Source organism: Ciconia boyciana, chromosome 7, assembly GCF_034638445.1.
Source record: "Ciconia boyciana chromosome 7, ASM3463844v1, whole genome shotgun sequence".
Taxonomy (NCBI): Eukaryota; Metazoa; Chordata; class Aves; order Ciconiiformes; family Ciconiidae; genus Ciconia; species Ciconia boyciana.
The window spans coordinates 33061530-33083961 of NC_132940.1; the positions used below are offsets into that span (position 1 = coordinate 33061530).

The following is a 22432-nucleotide window of genomic DNA, read 5'->3' on the forward strand; positions in this document are numbered from 1 at the left end:
GGTATTTTTACTATTATTCACTCCTGCAAGCATTGCAAAGTTAGAGAAGTTATCCAGGTTCTGTGCTTTTAAGACACGGTTATTTTACATTTTTTCTGTGTTGGAAAGGAAATGGGTTTATGGGGAAAATGCTGCAATGCTTTGATACAGTATTTCAGCAGGTAACACGTTAAAAGAAAAGCACAGGTCATGTATTTATAGGGATATGATGTTTAATTCTGGTTTTACTTAGATGAGTACAGGTTTACCACATGAAATATGACTGCATCACTCAATCTGTCCTAGTACTTTAAATATGTATGTCAAAGACAAAATTGCAGTTATGAGTATGAAGTGGATTTTGATGGCAAGTATCAGCAGATACCTCTTTCTCAGGATTTATTAGAATCAGTAACCTGGAAATGACAGAAGGGCTTCACATAAACTGCTGAGGATGGTCCTACATACATACTTCAATATGTTGGAAAATGATTAGTTAAAAAACTCAAGCAAATTATTGTTTTTAGGTAATAAAACTGAGTATCTTTAAACCCAAGAATTTTGCATTAAGCTGAATTTTTTCCATTATCCATGGGAATCTCCCACACGTGGACAGATGATCCTGTTGCTCCACTGCGTGGGATTTGTGGCAATACCCTCTGATCCTGCTCAGAGTCCTTGCCCTGTTCTCACCTCTGTCCTGATCCTTCCCTCCCTCACATCGATCTGCTCCATGTGGCTTCCTGCTTTCTTGTTCCTTGTTGCCTGCCCTGCGGTGTCCACTGTCAACTGCAGGCATCAGCCAGGCTGGTACCGAACCTGAGAAGCTCCATCAGTGTGCCGCTTCCAGAGCTTCTGCCTTGATGGCATCAGCTCAGCATCGCTTTCACAGCAGCCGGCTTGTTTTCAGAAACTGAGGAAAAGGGGGGGAAGCGGCGGAAATCAAACTTTCCACTGGAGATGTGTAATTCCAGCCTGAACAATAGCGATGCAGTGATGACTCTGTAACGCACCCGCATCCCTTCTGCTGGTGCTGGGGGACTCTCTGCACAAGAGGCTATCTCCTAACAGCCAGGTTAATACTCTGTTGGGAAGGCAAAAAGAAGAATCACCACACCAATGTGTAGTGCCAAATGTAATAACAAAATCTACCAGCAGCAGGATAATTTCCAGGCTCACTTACAAGTACATGCTGTGAGGTCCTTGTGAATAGTCTCACACACACTCTTAATGTAGGAAGCAAAGGGTTGACTTCTATGTAATACGTGTGTTTACTTCAAAACAAGAAAGTGTACCTTTTCACAAAACAGGCTGTATTTTTTCTGCTCTTTCAGCCACAGCCTGCATTCAGCATTTCTCAGAATATAAGCAACACCGAGTTTACAAAGCCTTTCCTTGACTCTCGCATCAGATTCTATCTCACCGAGTAGTTTCCTGTTTCCTCAGCAGGCTTCTGGAGGCACTTTCTCCTATAAAAGCCCTTTTGGCTTTACACGATTCCTGGATTTTACACAAATCTTTACACAATTGCTGAACCTGAAAAGTCACAAGGTGATCTTATGGCGATAGCTAAAAATCATAACCCAGTCTTTGGCCATCTCTGACAGAGCCGATGCTTCTAAGCAGCGCAGAGATCTGCATTTAGATACGAAAACAGCTAGCAGTTCATTAAAATTTAAAGAAGCCGAGGTGGCAACGCAGGTCCCCTCAGACCCACATTCTTTCTCAGGCCCCTGCGCTTGGACAGCATGAGACCAACCGGGTTCAGAACAGTCCAGCGGGCGAAGCGCAATCAATTTCCTCACATTTCTTGAGAAACTTGATTTTTTTTCCTGTGAAAAGCCTTTAAAATAAAGAAACGGGTGTCTTCTGTTGGATTCTGATAGGGCAGAGGCGGGTGACTGGGCCCGGCGCCATGGGGGGGGCATTCCCGCCTGCGACAGGCAATGCCAGCGGTGCTGTGAGAGAGATCCCCCCGCCGCGGCAGCCCTGTCACAGGGGGTCGCCCCTCCCGTAGGACCACCGGCTGCCGAGGCGCCCGCTGCGGTGCGAGAGGCGGCAGCGCAGACAGGCGCAGGGCGGGAAACGGGCGCTTCTCCTTAGGCCGGGCCCACCGCCACCATCGCCCCTTTAAGCTCGCGCATTCCGGGGGGAGGGGGAGGCTCCCGGACCCGCTCCGCCGGCGGGACTCCGCTCCCGGCCTGCCCCGCGCCGGCAGCCCCGCCCCCGGCCGCGCGCACCGCCTCGCCTCGCCCGGGCCGGGCCCATCCCATCCCAGCCCGCGGCCAGGCGCGGAGCGGCGGCAGCCAGCGAGCGAGCCCCTCCGCCGGCTCCGCGCCGCTCGGCCAGCCCCTCCGCTGCCGGCCGAGCGCCATGGAGCGCGGTGGCGAGCGCCGGGCGTGGGCGCTGTGGCTGGCGGTGCTGTGGCTGTGGTTGCCCGGGCAGTGCGGCGGCGCCATGGACGAGTGCACGGAGGAGCGGAGCGGCCGCCCGCAGCGCTGCATGCCCGAGTTCGTCAACGCCGCTTTCAACGCCACGGTGCTGGCCACCCACACATGCGGGACGCCGGCCGAGGAGTACTGCGTGCAGACCGGCGTCACCGGCGTCACCCAGTCCTGCCACCTCTGCGACGCCGCCCAGCCCCACCTGCGCCACGGCGCCGCCTTCCTCACCGACTACAACAGCCCGGCCGACGCCACCTGGTGGCAGAGCCGCACCATGCTGGCCGGCGTGCAGCACCCCACCGCCGTCAACCTCACCCTCCACCTGGGTAAGGGTCCCCCTCACCGCCCTGAGGGAACGCGGCGCCAAAGCCGGCGGCAGCGGGAAGCCCGTGGGGCGGGGGGGGAGGCTGAGGAACCGCCCCGCGCCGGCGTTCGTTGAGGCCTTGCTTGGGCGCAAATTAATGAAAGGCAGCTGTAACTAGGCCCCGGGGGTAGTAAGTGGCCGAAGCGGGTTTTCCGTGGGTGTGAACAGGCCGGCCGCGCTGGATCCGCTTTGTCTCATGCAAACGCTTGCTGCAAAGTCCCGGTTGTGACTGGGGCCTTCTCAGCCAAGGGTTTGGTCCTGCAGGACACTACCTCTTCACCCCCTGGCTGCTGGCATTTTCTTTAAGGATAATCATGGCTGCAAAACAGTAGTTTATAAACTTGAGTTTCAGCCTTCTCCAGAGAGGCAAAGTGAAAATGAATATTGCATGGGGCTGCTTCATTGCAGTCCGTGTTGGTTGTGCTGTCGATTTGTGAGATGCGCAAGCCCGCGCTGCGAGAGGCAGAGTTTGCGGTGGTGTGGGGCACAGTGAGCGTGTCTCAGATCCTGGAGTCTTCCAGACAACAGCCTTGGGATTCAGGCGGGAGAGGTTGGTTTGAAAAGTGGCAAGCACTGCAGGAAAACGTGTGCGTGGAAGGTCACATCTGCCCAGTGTCCTCTTATATTGACACAGTGTTGTCCTTTAAATACTGGGTGCGTTAGATTTGTCAGAGAGCAGTCAGCATTACTGCAGAACCCGTAACACTGAGTCAAAAAAAGGAGAAGGTGAATTTTCTGATAAATTGTCATTCCCAAGGTTCCTTCAGGATAAAGTATTTTAACCCTCACTTTGGTTTGTGGACAAGATTTTCTTTTCCTCCATTCATTCGGTTATTTAAGCTGTCTTGACACAGAGGAAGGGTAATTGGCTTGGAAGACAAGCCAGCCAATGGAAAGTTAAAATCACAGTTTATATCCTCATGTCATTAAATAAAATAAAAACTAAAAAACACCTCTCAGTGTAACCATTCATGGCTTCTATTCAAGAGCCGCTATTGAACCTTAAGTTTTAGCATCAATAACGCATCTCACTTTCAGTGTAAGTTGGAGGAAAAAAAAGTTGCATTAGGGGTCAGGGAGCTGGATCTTGGGTTTCACAACGTGAGGACAGGTTGTGTGAAAGCTCCCACTCACGTTCATGAGGTGGAGATGATGGCGCTGAGTCCTGTACCAGGGGCCACCTGCTGACCGCATCTATCTGCCCCAGCAGCCAGGAGTGTCTCACTTCCCTAGAGTGTTTCCTTGTGGTAGGAGCTTCAAAATAAATATACCATGTAAGCATATGTAATAATTTGGGAAAGGGAGGTAGTTATTAAGGCCTCTTTATCTTCTTTTTTTTTTTTGTACATTGGGAATTTTTTAGTCAGGATACCTGGAAAAAACAGTAAGCTAAGGTTTGGTGTCATCTTTTTTAATAGAAATCATCATAATTCTTCATTATCAAGGTAAAACTTAGTTGATAGGCATGTCTGTATTACTGCTGTGGTTGAGTCTGTGCATCTGTATGTATATGGGTGTTCTTTGAAAAATAATATGTTTTTCCAACATACTGGAGCAAACAGTGTGCTGTGCCCTGGGCTTTGAAGAAATGTGCACGTTTCTTTGAAAACAACTGCATCTTAAAATACTGTAGCATTGCAACATGATGGTTGTCAATCACTTGGGTTGCAGGTTTGTTCACAGGCTCTTGTAGCTTTGTGAATTTGCTCTGGCATATTTTTAGACTAGAGTACAACTTTTTAAGAAGAAGCTGCCTGGCTGACTTTCAGATATTTGAGTGTGGTTTTTGTTTCTTTTTTTCCAGTTAGGTTTTTGGGTGGGGTATTTGCCCCAGTTTTGGGGTATTTGCCCCAGTTTTGGGTGGGGTATTTGCCTTCTAAGAATCGGAGGCTTGTTACAGTCATGGTGGTGGCAGCAGCAGGAGTTAGTTTTAAGAAGACTTAACAGCAAGGCATTAAGCTATCTGTGCATGTGCTGTGCAAGCAGTAAATATTTCTGTATGACTTTGTATGCATTGCTGAGTTCATTGCAGGTTGAAGAACTGTCAAGTACCCAAAAGTGCCATTTTAGTCTCAAATGCCCCAAACTCCTCTGCAGCATTACTCTGCTTTACTTTTGTGAAGTCTTCAAACCATCTTTGTTTGTGTGGGCTGTTGGATGCCTTATTTGGGTTCTGTGTGCCCCTGGGCTGTTCCCCACAGCACACCATGGTCTGCGGGACACTTAATTATTGACATCAGTAAGAGAGGAGAGTCAAAGGGCTTGACAAGTATTTGCGTACTCGGTAGGATGTAAATGCATTCTGGGACACAAAGCCCTTTTATGCAGTTAGTTCTGCATGATCTTCGAGGATTAGGCTGTGTGCTCAAACCCGTATCCTTGTTTGATGCTGCAGTCGCCTTTATTTCTAAAAGCACTGGTATCCTGAATGGTTAGTGCTGCTTTGCACCCGTTCAGGACTGGCGGCGTTGGCTCCAGGCTTTCAGCCTGCAAATGCCACCCTGCCCTGAGTTTTTGGCAGTTTGGGATCTCTTGATTAATGTCCAGCAATGTTCGGTCTGTGTAGATCAGTGTAACATTTTGGAGGAGCCTTCAGAAGGTCAATAAGAACCGTGGGTCTCTTGCCAACATGTGAATGTGGGTTTCTTTGAATCTTCTTACAATTTACGTTCAAAACAAGTTTAAAAACATTCAGTTTTGGGACTAGATGCTAGCGAAGAGCCTGATATAGAAAAATACAGCACCGATCACTATTACTGTAGAGTTAAAGGCTCGGATCCCGGGAGTGTTTGGAAAGGAGATCTGTGCCCAGAAGTTAGGGTGCTCTCTGGGGAGAGGGGAATTGGGGTAATTACCAGTCCCTGCACAAGGAGCATCTGGAGTTATAAAAGCTGCTTCTCTTTGTATGAGAGGGTATTAAGACCCCCTAAGTAAGAGTCCTCCCACGAGAGGCTTGGAGACATGAGTTTGCAGCTGTAAATCAGGAGAAGGGGGAGTTGAATCCATTCGCAGGGTGGTGTCTGGGTAATTAAGTTAGTGGGTGAGAGGAGGGGGGAGCACCACTGTGTCCTTTCTTCCACTTTTCTTAGAAGTATTCCTTCGCTTCCCCCATTTTCCAGTTCCTCAGGTTGAATTATTTCTAATTTAGACTTGACCCAACCAGTCTTTTTTTCCCCAACACTGCCCTCCCCCCATGTTTCCGTATATTCCAGGAATAAGGGACTTTGATGCAGTGGTGCCAGCTTTTAAATAGAAGATGGAAGCTGAGGCATTATGGTATGTATTTAGTTGTCTGCTTTTTTTAAAGCCAGAGCATCACGTTATTTTTACAGTCTGTGCTGTTCGCTTCTGCTGGGAGCATTGGGATAATTCTGGCATCTCCCCAGTGCTTTGTGTGCATATGTTTTAGCACAGCTTTGCTATTTAGGCCCCTCACACGCAAAAACAAAGCTGTGTGTTAAAGATGCTCCTTTGAACACTGGAAGAAGGGGAAAAGAAATAGCATGGAGGTGCATGGAGTATTTTTGGTGCTGGGTGGTGTTGCTGGGCAAAGGCTTGTAGTATTTCATATGTTTTATCTCTTTTCAGAGCAGATTCTCACTTCTTCTGCAGCTCTAATCTATGTGCTTTCTGTTGTTTCTACTGTTTCTACACCTTTTTTTTATCCACTTTTACACGTGCCTCCCCATTCCCTTCCCAACCGGCTCTGCTAGAGCCACCTCGCACTTTTCCCTGCCACTTTTATTCTCTGTCCAGATCTGCTTGATTTCAGCTATCGTGATCCTGGTGTTTTGTTCCTCAGACAAAGAGGCAGCGTCCTCAGCAGGCTGGTGGCTGTTTCATGGTGGTGGCGTGGCCCCGTCTCCACTGAGAGCAGCTCTGCTTTTATTCAACAAGCCTGTGAGCTACGAGTGGTTTGGTCTGGCTTTCCCAGTGTGGGTGACTGCCCACTGCATCTCAGCAGGGACAGTGCCCAGGAGATGTGCTTGACCAATGATGCCGGTGGCCTCCCTTGTGCGTTCAGGACAATCTGGTAGGCAGGTAAGACCAATTCCACCTCTTCTCTCATTGCCTGGGAAGAGAAGCCAGTGTTCGGTGCTGGAAGGCAGCCCTCTGCTAACGTGCCTTCCAAGAAGAAAAATGAAATTTCTGGTTGCCTTTGTTAAAAACATGTCAGCTGTGTTTGTGGGCATGGAGCGTGGTTAGAGCTGAGTGTTCCTCCTCTTGAATTCTTCTGAAATCCCTACTGTAGACCAGCCTAGAAACCTGTGTAACCAAGCTGGATGGTATCTTGTATGTATAAAATAGAGAAAAACTTGCAAAAGCTGCTGGCTGTTAGGAGAAATGGATTGCCTGTCTCCTTCACCTCCCCCTTTTCTAACTGCTCAGTGCTTTATTTGGCTTTGAGGAGAGCGATGATGCTTGGTTATATATACTTTGTCTGCGAAGCGTAGTTTGGGATATGACTGCCATTTGAAGGCATTTACAAGGAAACACAGGCAAGAGGCCAGTTCTTATGTTCAGCCTCTGCTTGATTTGCCAGTTGTTTGTAGCAGATGAGATTTTTTTTTTAAGTACAGAAAAGCAGCTTTTTTTTTTTTGAACGGAGGGCTATAAAATGTGCCTTAAACTAAGTACATACTTTATTCAACTGGGATGCAATAAGTTGCTTTGTTTTGTTCAGCGCAGCAGAGTGATGCCCTTAGTTTGCCAGTTATCCTATTAAAACTTTACGAGGCTGCGGTTCGTTGCCTTCCTAGGGAACCACCACGAAACCAACTGTGAACAAGCAGGACGTACACACGTGAAGTTTTGCGTAGCGTAGCTGCAATTTAAAAACTCTGAGAAATGGTAATTAACGTGTTGGGAAAGTATTTCCGGCACTTAGGCTGGTGTTACGGGGTGTGTTGGGAAGCCCTTGCAGACGTGTTCAGCCCAAGCTGGGAAGGGCCAGCCCTGCGCCGCAGTGGCTTCGCCGTGGTATTTGCAGAGCCCTGGGGGGGGGACTCTATTTTAGTTGGTCTAGCAAAGGCTTGATTTACATTTTGCAGGTTTCAACATGAGCAGTTAGGAGATCAGGGCTTTTAATGGCCAGCAGTTGTTCAGTGCAGTTATATAAAGTCGCTTTAAAGCTCTTTATCACTTCCCACATACCCTTTAAATTCCCAGGTTTTCTGCAACTCCTATGTCCTGTGTCTTTCTTGGGATCCTGATGCCACTGCGTGACGCCTTTGGGAATACTATACATGGCAGAACACTTATTTTGGGGGATGGAGAGAGCTGGGGTGGTGTGGTATTTTGCTGCAAAAACAGCTGCTATTTGTGGTGCTTGCCCTGAGTTGCTAGAAGGATTAATCGCTGGTTTTGACACAGTCATAGTTGCTTTTGTAGGTTTAAACCTTGGAAATGGTTGTTTGCTGCTCAGAATTGTTGTTAGCTTGCTGAAAAATTTCTGGCTTATTCAGTAGCATGAAGTAGCGTTTCTCTTATAGCCTGAGGCTTCAGGAGGCTCTACTGGCCTCTCTGAGTCTGCAAGTGAAAATCCGAGGCTGCCACTTCCCACGGAAATGAAAAACGGCATTGCTCTGCAAACAGCACGTAGAGAAAATAATTTACAGCACAGATGGATGGGATGGGAAACTTGGATCTCTCGTTCACCATAATTCTTAAAAACAGGACTATGAACGTTGTCCTTAATCATACAGCCTTTGTCAGAGTGAGACCTCCTGCTTGTGTCCTCAGGGCCCTAATTCATCACTTACTGCCACCGGTGACGCTGTGCTGAATGATTTCATGCAGGCTCACTGTCTGACTCTGTTTTCTACCTGTGGGTTAGCTGGGATACGAGGTCTGGCGTGTTCAGCTGAACTAGTTGCATCTAATGTCACCGTCTCTGGTTTGTAATAACCTTCGGAAGCTCAGCCTGGGGCTGCGGCCCCTCTTGTAAGCTCCTGCCTGAGAAGAACCATTTCAGCCTGCTTTTACGCATCTCTTAACCATGAAATCTTGCTTATTGGTGGCTACCACAGTGTGTTTTTGATCAGCAAATAAAATGAATTTCATAGTTTCCTGATAAATTGCAGAAATCTTGCTGGGTCTGTCCTGCCCCACAAACAGGAGTATATTGGGGTCCGTGTCCGTGTCCCCCCCCTGCTAAAGAGTAGCCCTGTGTGTCTCAAATAAAGCTTTAGGCTTTAAGTGAGGGATGCTTGTGTTGAGGACCTGTGGCATCACTAGAAGTGTTAAAACTCTTTGTAATATTAGGACAATCTCTTAACGCCAAGCCATCTGCAAAGGATGTACTTGGGATTGCTCTCATGGTCTGCAGCAGCCTTTGAGTAACATCGGGTAGTAACATCGGGTTTTTAGCAGCATGCTGGTACAATGTGATGTTGGCTGTCACATCAGCATTGACGAGAGGTTCAGGACAGCTGCTAACAAAGCAACTGTGCCGTGAGATTAGAGAGCTGCTACTAACAGACATGTACAGTTGTCAAACGGGACCAGGAATATTGTGATGAGAGGCTGCCTTTTGTAGCCTGCCAGACTGCAGGTGCAAGCCGCTGTTAGCCTTTGTGGGGTGTGTTAGGTACTTTTGAGGTAAAACATAATGATATCTCGGGATTTTTCTGATGTAGAAGCTTGGAAAATGGTTCAAACTCATCAACTGTAAAAAGGATCTGAAATGGCAAGGTAATTTTATGTAAATTAAAAAAAAATAAATGAGCCTCAGTCTTTAATCTTTTTTCTACCAGTCCAGCCCTATTTGAGAGATCTTTTACCAAATAAAACCCCAAACCCCAACCAACCCCCTTATATATTATTCGGTGATCTTCAGCATTTTGTTTTGAAACTGGGTGGCAAAGCACTTCTCGTTTCCATGCTTCTACTTGTTTTAGGTATTCCGGTGTGATAGTCATCAAAGAGCTCTTTCCAATGGTAATCATGCCTGCAGTTCTGACACAACACAGCTGTGTTCAGTAATGGAGAATTTCAAAATTTCCTCTTTTAGAAATAGTATCCAAAAACTATTATTGGGTTTTTTTTCTTTGGTAGGTAAGCTAGTACCATCTTGTACATGGGAGGTAGACTTCCAGGTAGCTTGAGGGCTTATTTGTACAGTCAGTTTGGGGGTTTGTTGTTTTTGTGGGGGAAGGGGAAGATTTTTAAGGTGTTTGTAAGATGATATATTGAGATCTTGCAAAGACCCAGGGTTCTTTGGGTTCTTGGGTCAGCTTTCTGAAATGTTCTTGTCTCTGTTGCAGACTTTGGTGTGCTTGGAGAACTTGGCTTTGTAGTGGGTCCTGTGTTTTACAGGAGGACAAGGTAATTCTCTAATTCATCCTCAGGGGCTTGAGATGCTTCTGTGGGAAGATCAGGGTGCAGAATTGTTAAATGGCTTCAGGAGTGGCAGCTGGCCCCTACCAGTGGCCTGAAGTGGAAAGAAGGAAGACTTGGCCCTTGCGTTGCTCTTAACCCTTTGTAATGGAAAAATCAGCTATGTCTGAGGAGTCTCTTAAAAAAAAAAAAAAACAAACCCCAAAACCTCTAAAACCTTCCAAACATCAAAACCTGCTTGATAAGAGGGGTTGTTCTTTCCCAGCACGTGTGCGTTCAAGCGGGCAGCGGCTGACTGCACGTGGTGGCCCTTGGCTTGCCAGTGGGCTGCCCGAAACGCTCATTCCCTCGGGTGCTCCCGGGCCGAGGGAGCGCTGTGGAGTTTGAGGTTGGCACCAGCCCAGTTCTAAGCACGCTGCTTTCATCTTGCAAGTTATTTTTCATGGTCTGCTTTGTAGCTCAACCTGCTCGGCATCAGAAAAGACCTCATTCCCACCTCAGTGAGCTGGTGCTCATACAGCACATTGTGCTTGGGCTGGTTTGGTTTTTTTGTGGGGGGAAAATATCAAGGATCCTGAACAGATTGGGAAAAAAAAACCCAACCCAAATAATTTTCTTTCCCTCCCCTGTATATTTTGTTTCAGGAAAATCAATCTTTCTAACCTTTTTTGAATTAAAAAATAATGTCTCAGAGTCTTTAAGCAAATGGTTGCATTGAACCTCTTCAAGAGGGATAAACCATCAGTTTTTGTGGTACTTTCTTTTGCTGTGCTTAGAAGATTGTGGAGTATAAGCTCCATGCTCTGAAAGGTGCAGTTTGCATTGGGAGTATCTCTTACTGAGATTAGTGGAATGAAAAATCAGTCCCTTCTGGAAAAACTACCATCAGATGCTGCCTGGAATCACTGTGTTAAGTGGGACTGCTTGACTGAGTAAAAAGAAAACATTCTTGTCCTAGGACTTCTGTGGTCCGCTTCTGATTATGATGATTATTTATAGTCCTTTCATCTACAGTTCTTTAAATGCTCCCATCCGGTGGGATTTTGCAGTGGGATTTTCTTCCCGGCAGCTTGTGGGGCTGGTCCCTGGGGAGCAGCCGTGGACAGGCTGCCCTGCCTGCTGCCCTTGCCTCCCAGCTTCTGAAAAAATATGGCTTATTTGTGGGGATCTGGCGTGTCTCCCTCTGCCCTGCCTCCTGGCTGTGGTGGTCAGGGTGCAGGGGTTGGCCCAGCAGCCAACTTTTGTTACAGCAGCTGGTGCCTTTCTTCCAGCCACTGCTTTCTCTGCTTTTGCTAGCTGCCTTCATGAGTCTTGTGGGTCCTGCTATCCTGGCCGGAGTAATGTAGGACAAGCAGTTTCTCAACACTGAATCAGCTGCTTGGTGAGCTAGTTAAGAAGCTGATGCTTAAGGCTGCGGTTGCTCTAAGCTTGCAGACCTCCTGTCTGTTTTACTTGTGTTTTCTGGCCCTTCTCCCTTTCTTCTCCTTTCTGAAGCTCCTTGCAACCTGCCTGGGTTTCACCTCCCTCCTGCTCCCATTTCCCTGGTACTGAGATGTTCCTGGGTGTGCAGTCTGGGGGGGTTCCCCCCTCCCCAGGATGGGGTTGTTCAGCTGAGATCTCCCTGCACTTCTGGTCCCAGCAGTAGCCTCTCAACCTGTGTGGGTAGCATTGCTGCTGCCCTCCTGTGCTGGCTACTTTATACATGTCTTCAGATAAGAGACTGGTGGTTTTCATTTTGGTCAGACTCTGGCGATGCTCAGATGAGAGGTACAGTGCACATTCAAAATTGTTAAATGCTTAGTATTATTCTGTAGTCTCCCCTCTTTCACATATTAGGATTTGGGGTGGGAAGAAGCCCCTCACTGAAAGACAGCTACAAGTTTTCATGAGTTGAAGACATTATTTTGCCATTAAAACCTAATGTTTTTCACTGCTGATTCCCAGCAGAGTTATGAAGAAAATATACAAAGTGTGGAGTAAAGAGGTTTGGGGCTGCAGGGAGGGGGCAGCTGCTGCAGGGGCTGGTGCTGCTGCCAGGGTGAAATGTGAACTTTAAATAAAACAATGTCCTGCCATCATCGTGTGGTGTCTGTTTAATGAAATCTAGTGTTTGCCCTACTTTGCCCCCCAGCCTGCTTCCTCCCCTGTCCATCCGTGCCCCCTCCTGCCCCCCCTGCTGGGATTGCTGGCAGAGCTCGGGGGGTGCTCGGGACTGGGATGGCTCTTCGGTTCCCTCCATCTGTGCTGTGCAGGCATGAGTTAACTGATTAAATTACCGGCATTACATGAGTCACCGCTCTTCTGCTTTCTAAGCAGAGTGACTCTGCATACATCTGTACGTGCACACTGCCCCTTTCTCACACACTCCCTCCTGCCGGTGGTCCCTGGTTCCAAGGGGGTGAGCAGGGCCATCCCTGGTGCCTGTACTGTCAGGACAGCTAAACTTGAGTTCCTTATGGAACAAAGTACGGATTATTTTGGAAGTAATGATACAGAGATGATCTTTTCCAAGAGCTTCATAGCACTTTTAGGAAATAAGGGCCTTTTTTACTTTTATCGTGACTGTTAGGAGAAAGTGTATTTAGTGCTGTCCATTTCTTTCTGGCAATTTGTCTGAAAACATTGCAAGTAGGTTGCTGCAGTGCTTGAGTCCCTGACTTCTGGTTAGGAAGGGAAGCTTGTGGCTTTTGTGAAGGATTAATATTTCAAATCGTGGTAAACACCTGTAGAAGCAATTAATTAACTGACAGAACTATGGCTCTGAAACCACAGTTCTCTTGCAAGTGACCTTAGTTATTCTTGTCTGTCAGTATCCCAAAAAGGCAGGAATAAACAATGCCTTTTTCCTTTTCCAGAATTAAATTTCTTTAAATCGGAGAGTCAAGGCTATTGGGTGAAGAAAAACTTGCTAGAAGTCACCAATGTAGATGATGAGTGAGCACCTGGCTGAAAGTCTGCAGGATGAGACAGTATTGCTCGTCTATCCCTGGTGAGCGGGCAGGAATAGCAGTTACGGGTTTTGGTCAACTTAAGGTGTATTTTCTCTGCCACAGATTTTCTTCTAGCCTTATTTTTCTGTACTTCCTTTCCTTGTAAGACCTAGGAGCTGCATCAGGAGAAACCTGTAACTGCTTGGAAGATGCTGGAAAGGCTGTAAATCCTGAACTTGGGATACCCCTTGGACCCCAGGCTGGTTTTCTCTGTTCCCTGGCAGACTGCTGCTGGTCTTTGTCTGAGTATGGAGCACACAATTTCATGAAAAATTATCCAAGAGACACTCTTAAAAGACCTTTAATTTGGTATCTACTGATATATTTAGAAATCTCTAGGAAAATGTGTTTGTCTGCGGCTCTGAAAGTACATGGGTAGTGCTGGGGAAGGACATCAGAAGATTCCCAAAGTTGGGTTTGTTGCCTTTCTATGCTTTCATTCTCTGCAAGTTCAAGCGAAAACGTGGCAGTAACAATCCTGGGTTTTTTTGATGACAAGTCACGTTTTACTCCTGATTCATAGCACTTACCCATGGTGTCTGAAAATTGCTTGGAGCAGCTGTGATGCAGCTGCAGCACTGGCTGCTCATGAGTACTGGCGGTCATCAGCAGAGGTTGGGAGCTTTGGTTACAGCCCTTGTAAAGCTCTTATTTGTGTCAGGGAATGAACTGGACTAGTTTTCTGGTGCACTTGAAGTAATAGGCTCTGGTATCTTTGTACTTTCCTATTCACTAAATGAATGGTTAATTAACCAAGGATTTGGATGCACAGTTACAACAGTGTTATCATCTGGGCTGCTGACACTGATCTTTGCCTGGATGGTATCACTAGCTATTACATGGAAGAGGCTACAAATGTTTAGAGGAAGGTCAATTCTTCCTATTGCAACACCTCCTACAAAATATGTCTCCTCATTAATTTGTCTGCAAATTAGTCGCCTTTTTCATGTCATCCATACAGTCTGTTTTGCAACTCCAGGGCTGTGGCACGTTGTTTTGTGAAATGCGTGGTAGAAAATTAACATGCTGCTCTGGCGGATGGGAGGGACCCTGTCTCCCAGCCTTTCTGACCCCAAATCCTGCTTTTATTTTTTTTTATTGCTCCCACCCCTAAAAAGTTGACATTGACTTGAAAACAGTGGGAAGGAATGAAACGTGCTTTGAAAGGGCAATCCCGTTGGTGAGAGTGGTATTAAGTGGTTATACAGGGTATAGAGAGAGGTTGTGGGAAGAGAGGTGGTTCAGCAAAACGAATAGAGTTTGGAGTTGTTAATCTGTGTCATTAGCACTGTGTACCAGAAAGTTTAAACTGTGCCTGGCTAAATCTCATGAGTCTTTGAAATTCACAGCAGTGCTGGCAGCCCTGCTGGCTTTTGTCCTTCCTGCAAACACACAGCTGCTTGGCCCAGGCATCCCTGCGTGCTCAGCATCCCCGCTGCTTCCTCTGGTCCCGCTGCAGAAAGCCGCTCATGACTTTGGGGAAACCACAAGAGACGGGCTGGAAGAAACCTCAAGAAAACGAGTTGGTGTTGCCATTGGACCCGTGGAGGATGTGAAAGTGTGGAGTGTTCAGTTCACGTCTCTGCTCTCTGTGTGTAATTAGCGTAACATGGGAAAACTTTCTTTATCACCCCCCTCTGAGGAGTGACGCGTGTCCAGACTTGCTTAAGAAATTTGCTGGTAATAGTCCAAAATGCAAACGGAGTGTGTGCTCCCATAGCAGTATGTGGTCTGCAGAAATGCTTGCTTTGTTCAGGTAGCTGTGCTGGCCGCTTAAGGGAAGTTTATCTTAAAACATACGGTTGAAATCTATCAGCTTCTGCTTTTCTCCTGCTGATGTTTTAAAGCCAGCTTTCAGCACAGGTAACTCAGCAGGAAAGGTAATGGATTGCAAAGGGTTTTAGTTGGAAAGTAGGCATGGAAGCTGTGAAAGGTGTTTTATATGTAGCAGTTATTCATCAAGTTGCATGATGCTTGGCTACCCTTGGGAAAGAAATGGCAGTTGCTTCAGGTTGATACTACAAGGTGTCTTGCCAGTTGCTGGGTCTGAAATAAGACAGACTCACTGTGCTTCTAAAAAAAAAACAAAAAAAACCCCAAAAAAACCTGTGGTGGTTTTCTGGCTGTCCCGCTTCTTGAGGTAGATGCTAAGACCACTTCTTTATTCTTGCATCTGCCTTCTGAGATGAGATGCAATGGGAAGGACAAGAGCCTCCAGGACAAGTGATGATGATTTTGCATATTGTGGAGTGGAACATCATACTCTTTATCATAAAATTAATGATTAATTAATTAAGTTCTAGTAGCAGAGACTTGCTTTAAAGTGTAAACAAGCATTTGTAGTTAAAAGAGCATGTAACTCCTAACTCTGTGTGCTTTTTTTACATCCTCGAGAAAGGCGTGTTTAAAGATTTTGAAGGTGAGGATTCTTATCCTGTTGGAAGAAATTACTGGTCGTTCTGAATCAGCAATTAAAAAGGGATTAATAAATAATTGGCAAGGCATTCCTGGAGCATCTTCCATCTACTGTGCCTAAAGGACACATGCCACTTTGTTTCTTTGAAGAATGTTACCAAGGTAAAACAACCAAATCATCATTAACCTTCTTCCTTTCAATACTTAAAGGGGGCTGATAAGGATGATGGGGACAGGCTTTTTAGCAGGACCTGTTGTGATAGGACAGGGCGTAATGGTTTTAAAATAAAGGAGGGTAGATTCAGACTAGATATAAGGAAGAAATTTTTTATGATGAGGGTGGTGAAACACTGAAACAGGTTGCCCAGAGAGGTGGTAGATGCCCCATCCCTGGAAACATTCAAGGTCAGGTTGGATGGGGCTCTTTGGATCAGGACAGACCTGATTGTTGAAGATGTCCTTGCTCATTGCAGGGGGGTTGGACTAGGTGACCTTTAGAGGTCCCATCCTATCCAAACCATTCTATGATTCTCCAAAAGTATAAGGCGTAAGGATGAGCTGTAGGAGGCTTGGGCTTTCCATTCAAGGCTTGACTAACAGACAGTAGTCAGGAGGTGCTAAAATACTTGCCATGTATCTCTATACCCTTTTTATCTTGTGCATCTGCTGCTTCCCCTCTTTCCTCTTCCACCAGTGCTGAGGCTTTCATGCTTACAGTTGTGTGGTTTGTGTTCAGCTGCTCTGAAAACAGATTACAAGGCAGAAGTGTTTTGTGTGCCTGAATCGCAGTGTCCTTGCAGAATAGCTGTCTTGTGTCTTAGTGGGGTGCTTAAAATTTGGGAGGCAAGAAATGAAGATGTGGCTTCACAGTCTCTTGAGGTATACTGGCTGCTCTCAGCCCTGCCCATTTCACCGCAGCTGGAGGCAAAGAATCATGCAGCCTCAGCTGGTTCTATCAGCTTGCTTGATTAAGTCCCAGTGGCTAATTTGATGGAAAGATAACCTTTTGGTGGCCTTGGTGATACTGGGATATGCCTGGGGCCACCTAAGTGCTGGTTGGTGGGAAGGAGGCACCAGGGATGCACAGCCCAGGGACGGGGGACAGACTTACACCAGTTGCAGCTAATTTTGAAAACACCCTAAAACTTTTTAGAAGGACCCTTGTGATAAGGTGTACTCAAAGTGAGGACTTCGGATTATGGGAAGCTGCTGTGAGCTTTGAAGGCTCAGACTTTTGTGAAAGGAAGGAAATGAGCAATCTGAAATTTCCACTTCTGTGCCTTGCATGTGGATGCAGCTCATCAGTTGAAGTAAGAAACCTGAGAAAAGGATTGAGAGATTAGAGAGCATTTCTGGGGGAGGGTTTTCATAGGGAAGACATTCATGTATGTGCTTAAGTTAAAACACTGAATTCTTGTAGAGTTTTACTTTATGCAAAACGTCTTTATTTGGAGATTCAGCTGTCCCAGCTTGTTTTAGCTGACTTTGCATAAGCAGTAATAATGAGATTTGGTTTTTTACATTAATAACCCATTGAAATAAGTGGGCAAACTGATATTTATGCAGCTGCTTGACTATCCTGGAAGCAGATTCAAGGGCAACAGATTGATCTATAGTGTAAAAATCACTTGATAAACAGTCCACTTGTTTGTTGTCTTTAAAGCTTTTCATCACAAAGAATTATTAAAAAAAAAATAAATGTGAAACTAAATCTGATTTTCATAACTGATGCTGAAGATTGAGATGGTGCATCCCAATGCAGCTAAATTTATAGGCTTACTCATTTTAGAATTACTAACACCGTAATGACTTGCTTTTCTCTTTATGGGCTTGGAGTTCCTATAGTGATGGATGAGATAGACCCCATAAAGGACTCTTGTGCTGCTCATATTCATTGCATATCTAAGAGTTAAACACACACTGAAGGAGGGAAGGAGGCTGAAATGTCTCAGCGATTTGAGTTAATTACAAAAACAGCTCCTGCAGAATTATTGTTCTTTACGTGTCAGGTTGGCCAGGCTGATGTTGCGTCAGCATTTCTTTTGTTAAAAAGCTTCCTAAGAGGTGAAAAGTTGGCATATGCGTCTCCTAGGAGGAGGTTTTCCTGCAAGTCATCTGCCACCTGTACAGAGCTGTAGAGCTGCTCTTCCAGCAAACAGAGTCAACCGATGAATGGTGATAAATCTTTGTAGAATATAGACATAAAAACGGTTATGCCATCTGTTTTTAGGGACAAAAAAAGTGCTCTTTGGTTCTGCAAATGAACTATATTCATTAGTCCTAAGGAGAGGGGGTTTTTTATGCAACTTTCACCTACTTGCTTAATCTGCAGGTGCCTGGAGGAATGGAAAACGAGTTTAGCATACCTGAGGGCTTTTCTTACAGAGGTCTCCCTTTAGTATGTGTTCTGCCCACACAGAGATAAAGATGAGCAAGAAAACCCCTAAAGCGATGCATTTTTGCATGGGTATGCAGCAGTTCCTGCCCAGGCGACTCTTGCTGGATGGATCCAGCCCATCTGCTGGCCTGGAGCTGCCTCTGATGTGCTGGGAAGAGGTACACTGATCACTGGTGGGGTGTTCAGGTTGTGAGGGTGCTTGGGCAGAGCATGCACTGAGGTAATTTCTATTTTATCCCTGCAAGGGATGTATAGGTAGTGATACCTGAAAGCAGAGCATGGGGACAGATGCTCTTCCATCAGATCACTGAAAACTCCTTTGCAAGTGCAGGCACAGTTTTATAGTGCAACTTTATCTTTCCCCTTCCCTTCCCATTTGAGAGAAAGGTGGTGAATAGTCAACTCCCTCCTCCCCAGATAATGCTTGAAAGCAGTCTAAAATGGGCTTGGTTTCAAAAGTAGCATGAAGTCACTGGGGTACGTAAGCCACAGAGTCCTGCTGGGGGTTTTGGAGTGCTCAGGCCCTTTCTTCCTGCTGGGATAGAGACTGAAAAACCTCCGTGTCATTTTATTTTTGATGCTGAACCCATAGTTTCCTTCCAGCGCAGCAAGTTTGTCACTGTTTTGGAGCAGGATGTCGTCAGCCTGAACACAACCGAATTCTACCAGCAAGGCAAGCAAAGGCTTGTTCGCTAAAGATAGTGTGCTCATGTGTACATAGTCCAGGGGGGTTTTAAGGTGCTCTGTGAGTGCTCAGATTTACAGTGTGATCCTAGGCATCCTAAAGAAAATTAAAGGGATCAGATACATCTAATGAATAACGAGCTGTTTAAGGTCAACTTTATGCTTTATAGCACCTATTCTCCATGGCAGCCATACCAGATGACACTGCATCACACAAACATATCGTGCATTGACCTTTGCATCAGATTCAACTCCATCATGTGCTGTCATGCTCCCAGGTGATTGGGCATTGGTTTTTGGCATTTCTCCTGTCTCTGAGGCAGGTATAAGTTGGTAATTCAGTAACCCTGCAACGCATTTGGGCTGCCTAAGGTTATAGCTTATGCTTGTGTTAATCGGGCTGGCCCTGAAAAAAGTTTTGTTCAACTCTCTTTTAGTTATGCTTCCTTTAGATTTATTAAATAGTTATCCTTTGCATGGATGGAAAATGTTAAAAATAGAAGTGCTCAAGGCAGGGCTATTGTGTTGGTGTTGACAGGTTCGCTGGAAGCTGAAGCATGCCTTGTATTTTAAGAAGCACCAGATTTTGGAAGGGGTTGCTCTCTTATGTCCTCTTGACCCTGCACTGTGAAGCTACTTTCTGAGCTAAGAAGAGACCATCTTTTGGATAAATTAGGTTTTTAGTGTGCTACCATTCACTTGGTAGTGCAATTATTGCAAATAATAGACTGAGCTTGGGATTTCTGAAGAATTGTTGCCTTTTGTAATGAAGAGGCACCAACTGCAAAGCTAGTTGGTGAAAGAACCTGAAATAATATCTAATAGGCAATTTGCTTTTTGGTACAACTCTTTACTAAAAATCTTTTTTTCCTTGTCCCATCACTGTGCAGGAAAGCCTACATATATATATATATGTATATATATATAAGGGAATATATATATATATAAGGGAATAAAGCACAAGTGATGATACAGTGGAAATAATAACACTACCGATCTGTACCATGCAGCAAATAAGTAAGTCTCTGCAATTTCCCTCTCCTCAGTAGCTGTAACCACTGTAAAAATGGAATGATTTTTTTCAGGACCCCAACTTTGCCAAGCTTGCCCCAAACCAAAGGCAGGCTTTTCGGAAGAGAAGGCACAGGCATGCAGGACCTTTATTTGGTGGGGTTTTGTAACTACGGAGCTGTGTCCCCAAATATGAACCTAAACCACGAGCATCTTTGGCCGTCATGGTTGCAGAGATGAGCTTCCAAATGTAAATAGTGCATGAAATGATGGAGAGCAATTTCCTGAGCCTCCCATCTCAGGTTGGTTTTTTTATAGTAGCAGTCAGCTGTTGATATCTGCGTTTTGTCATCATGGAAATCTAATGGTGACCACACAGATTTTATTGTGCCATTGCTGATTGTGTTAGCAGATACACAGGCTTATCTCAAGCCTGCACAACGCTTGCCAGGTGGTATTCTGTATCCAGCTGTCTCTTGTGCAGCTGTGAAAGTCATCTGTAACTTGTGTGGAACTGCACTTCGCGGGAAACTGGGACACAGGACAAACATAAGGGAAAGGTAAAAAGCTGTGGGGGTGTGTGGTTTTTTTGTTTGGGGTTTTTCTGTGGGTGTTTGGTTTTGTTTTTTTTTTTCCTTTTTAGCTTTCCTAAAATGGTAGGAATAAGGGAGGGTTTTGCTGAAGTTCAGGTTTTGGCAACATAGCAATTACTCCCTTCTTTCTTCCTTTGCACTGCCCAGATTTTTCTTTTTTCTTCTCTCCTCCTCATGTGATTAGGATTCCCTCTGATTTAGTAGGATTGTCTAATCTTCAAGACCCAGCCAGCAGGGGAATGTATATTTTAGTAAGGAGCAATTAATGGTGCTTCCTCACCCAGACTCGGAACGATCCCAAAATCAGATCATACATCATTGGGAGGATGCTCGTCTCCATGCAGCTTTGCGACTTGTGCAACAGATGGTCATAGTAATATAAAGAGATCCTAAAAAGTGTACATAAAACAAACTTCATAAAAATAAGTGGGTTACTTCGTGTCGCTTACTGGTTGTGCCTTTATTCCAAATGTGCAAAAGTGTATTGTTTTCTTGGACGTGATAAGAATGTGGCAGTGCTGGGGCTGGAGCATGGTGGGGAGCATCCCTCCCTGACTTCACATGGTTTATAGCTAAAATGTGTTCAGACCGAGTGCATACATTTACTTTCCATCTGCAGAAATTAGTTGTAAATGTTGGCAAATTATTATTTCTGGAGGTTTTTAGTTGAAGAACAGTAGTAGTTTTCAACTTCTTTTAAAAAAACAATGGAGACTATAGAATTTTTTTGGAGGGGAGTGAGAAAATGCTGTTATGCTATGAGGCTTTTTTGGAGTTCAAATGAGTAGCGTGCTTCTATAAGCCTTTTTTAAAGTTCTATTTATCCTTGTGGCTGTAAGTTATGAAATATTCACTGTCATAGGTCATAATATTTCTGTGATAAATTTGGGAATATAGCTGGCAGCTTGCTTTTTCCCTGGGAACTTTCGTGTCAGGTTGGTACAGAAAGCTTTAGCTACTTAACTGTTGGGGGAAAGAGGTTCTTGGTTTCATTGTTTTTGGTTTTTTTTTTAATGTTTTTCTTCTTTTTTGCTTCCACTGCTTTTGTGTCCTTCACTGCCTTTTCCACTGTCATGGAAGAAATTGAGACTCAAAGTGGTTGAGCTGTCACAGCTACCTGGTTTTCAGTGTCATGTTTGTCTTGCCTCTCGTGTGCGAGGCTCCCTTTCCTCTTTGTGGTTTCTCATTGTTTTCTGCCAAACCCCTGTGTTTCAGAGCTGCTTCCTGCTTGTGGTTTTGTACCCGCTTGGGAATCTCCACACAGTTGTTCTTTGCTTTTGGTGTGCGATAAAGGCACAACTGCGCGCGGGGTGAAACTGTAGAAAACGATGAAAAGCTGTCAAGGATATCCAGGATTTTTCTGTGTTTCTTTCCTGCATTTTGCATATAATTATTTTGTGTAACACCCCCCCCCCCGCCCCCCCCCCAAAAAAAAAAAAAAAAAAAAACCAAAAAACCAAAAACCCCAAACCCCTCCCATCACACTTTATATTTTCTTTTTTTAATTTTTTTTTCCCCCCCTATGGTATTATAGCTAGTCAAGCTTCTTATTTAGAAAAATAAATAAATAAGGCAGGCAGACCCAGAGATTAGTGATCTTCACCTGGCTGCTTGTACCTGGACCTTGACCACCTTGTCAAATGTTGTGCCTTCTCTTGCAAAAGCAGTAGAAAAAGCCAAGCTGTTCTTCATGCCTTTCTCTCTTGTTTACCGGTGTTTTTCTCCAAAATCAAATGGTGATGACTAGAGGGAGTGCTCAACACAACGAAGTATGTGACCCACTAGGTCTATAGATTATGGTGAGCTCTGACAACTGCCCTTCAGGCAGGGGCTGTGCAGCATGCCCAACAGCTGGTGGTTGGCTGGGTTAGCGCTTCCAGCTGGTGCATGTCAGAGGTAGTGCATGGTCCAGACCCGAGTGCCCTGGAATGCTGGAGCACAAGGTCTTTTGAAGGGTATTTATGTGAATTTGTCACATATACAAAATGGGTGGAAATGGTACCGGACCAGCCTGAAACCTCAAGACAGGTCCATGCTACAAGTGGATGGTGAGTGGAAAACCACTGTCTCTGGCTTGGTGCCTGAGTTGCATGGTGTTGGAAGTTAAAGTGCACTGCAAGAAGTTCCTTATATGCTGTGCCTGTTCCTGGGCTTTCCCAAAGTGTCATCTTTTGGCTGCTGCCAGTACTGTGATGCACACTTGAACAAAAAGCACC

The 22432-nt window shown here is 45.5% G+C and overlaps 1 protein-coding gene across 1 annotated transcript in view; it reads left to right on the top strand.

Annotated features, from left to right (window-relative positions):
- The first annotated feature begins 2195 nt into the window (after positions 1–2195).
- LAMC1 (laminin subunit gamma 1) overlaps positions 2196–22432 on the top strand; it is a 70682-nt gene continuing 50445 nt past the window's right edge. The window contains exon 1 of the mRNA XM_072866316.1: positions 2196–2749. Within this exon, the coding sequence (XP_072722417.1) occupies positions 2353–2749 (397 nt within the window). The 5' untranslated portion in view covers positions 2196–2352. The remainder of the gene's footprint in view (positions 2750–22432) is intronic.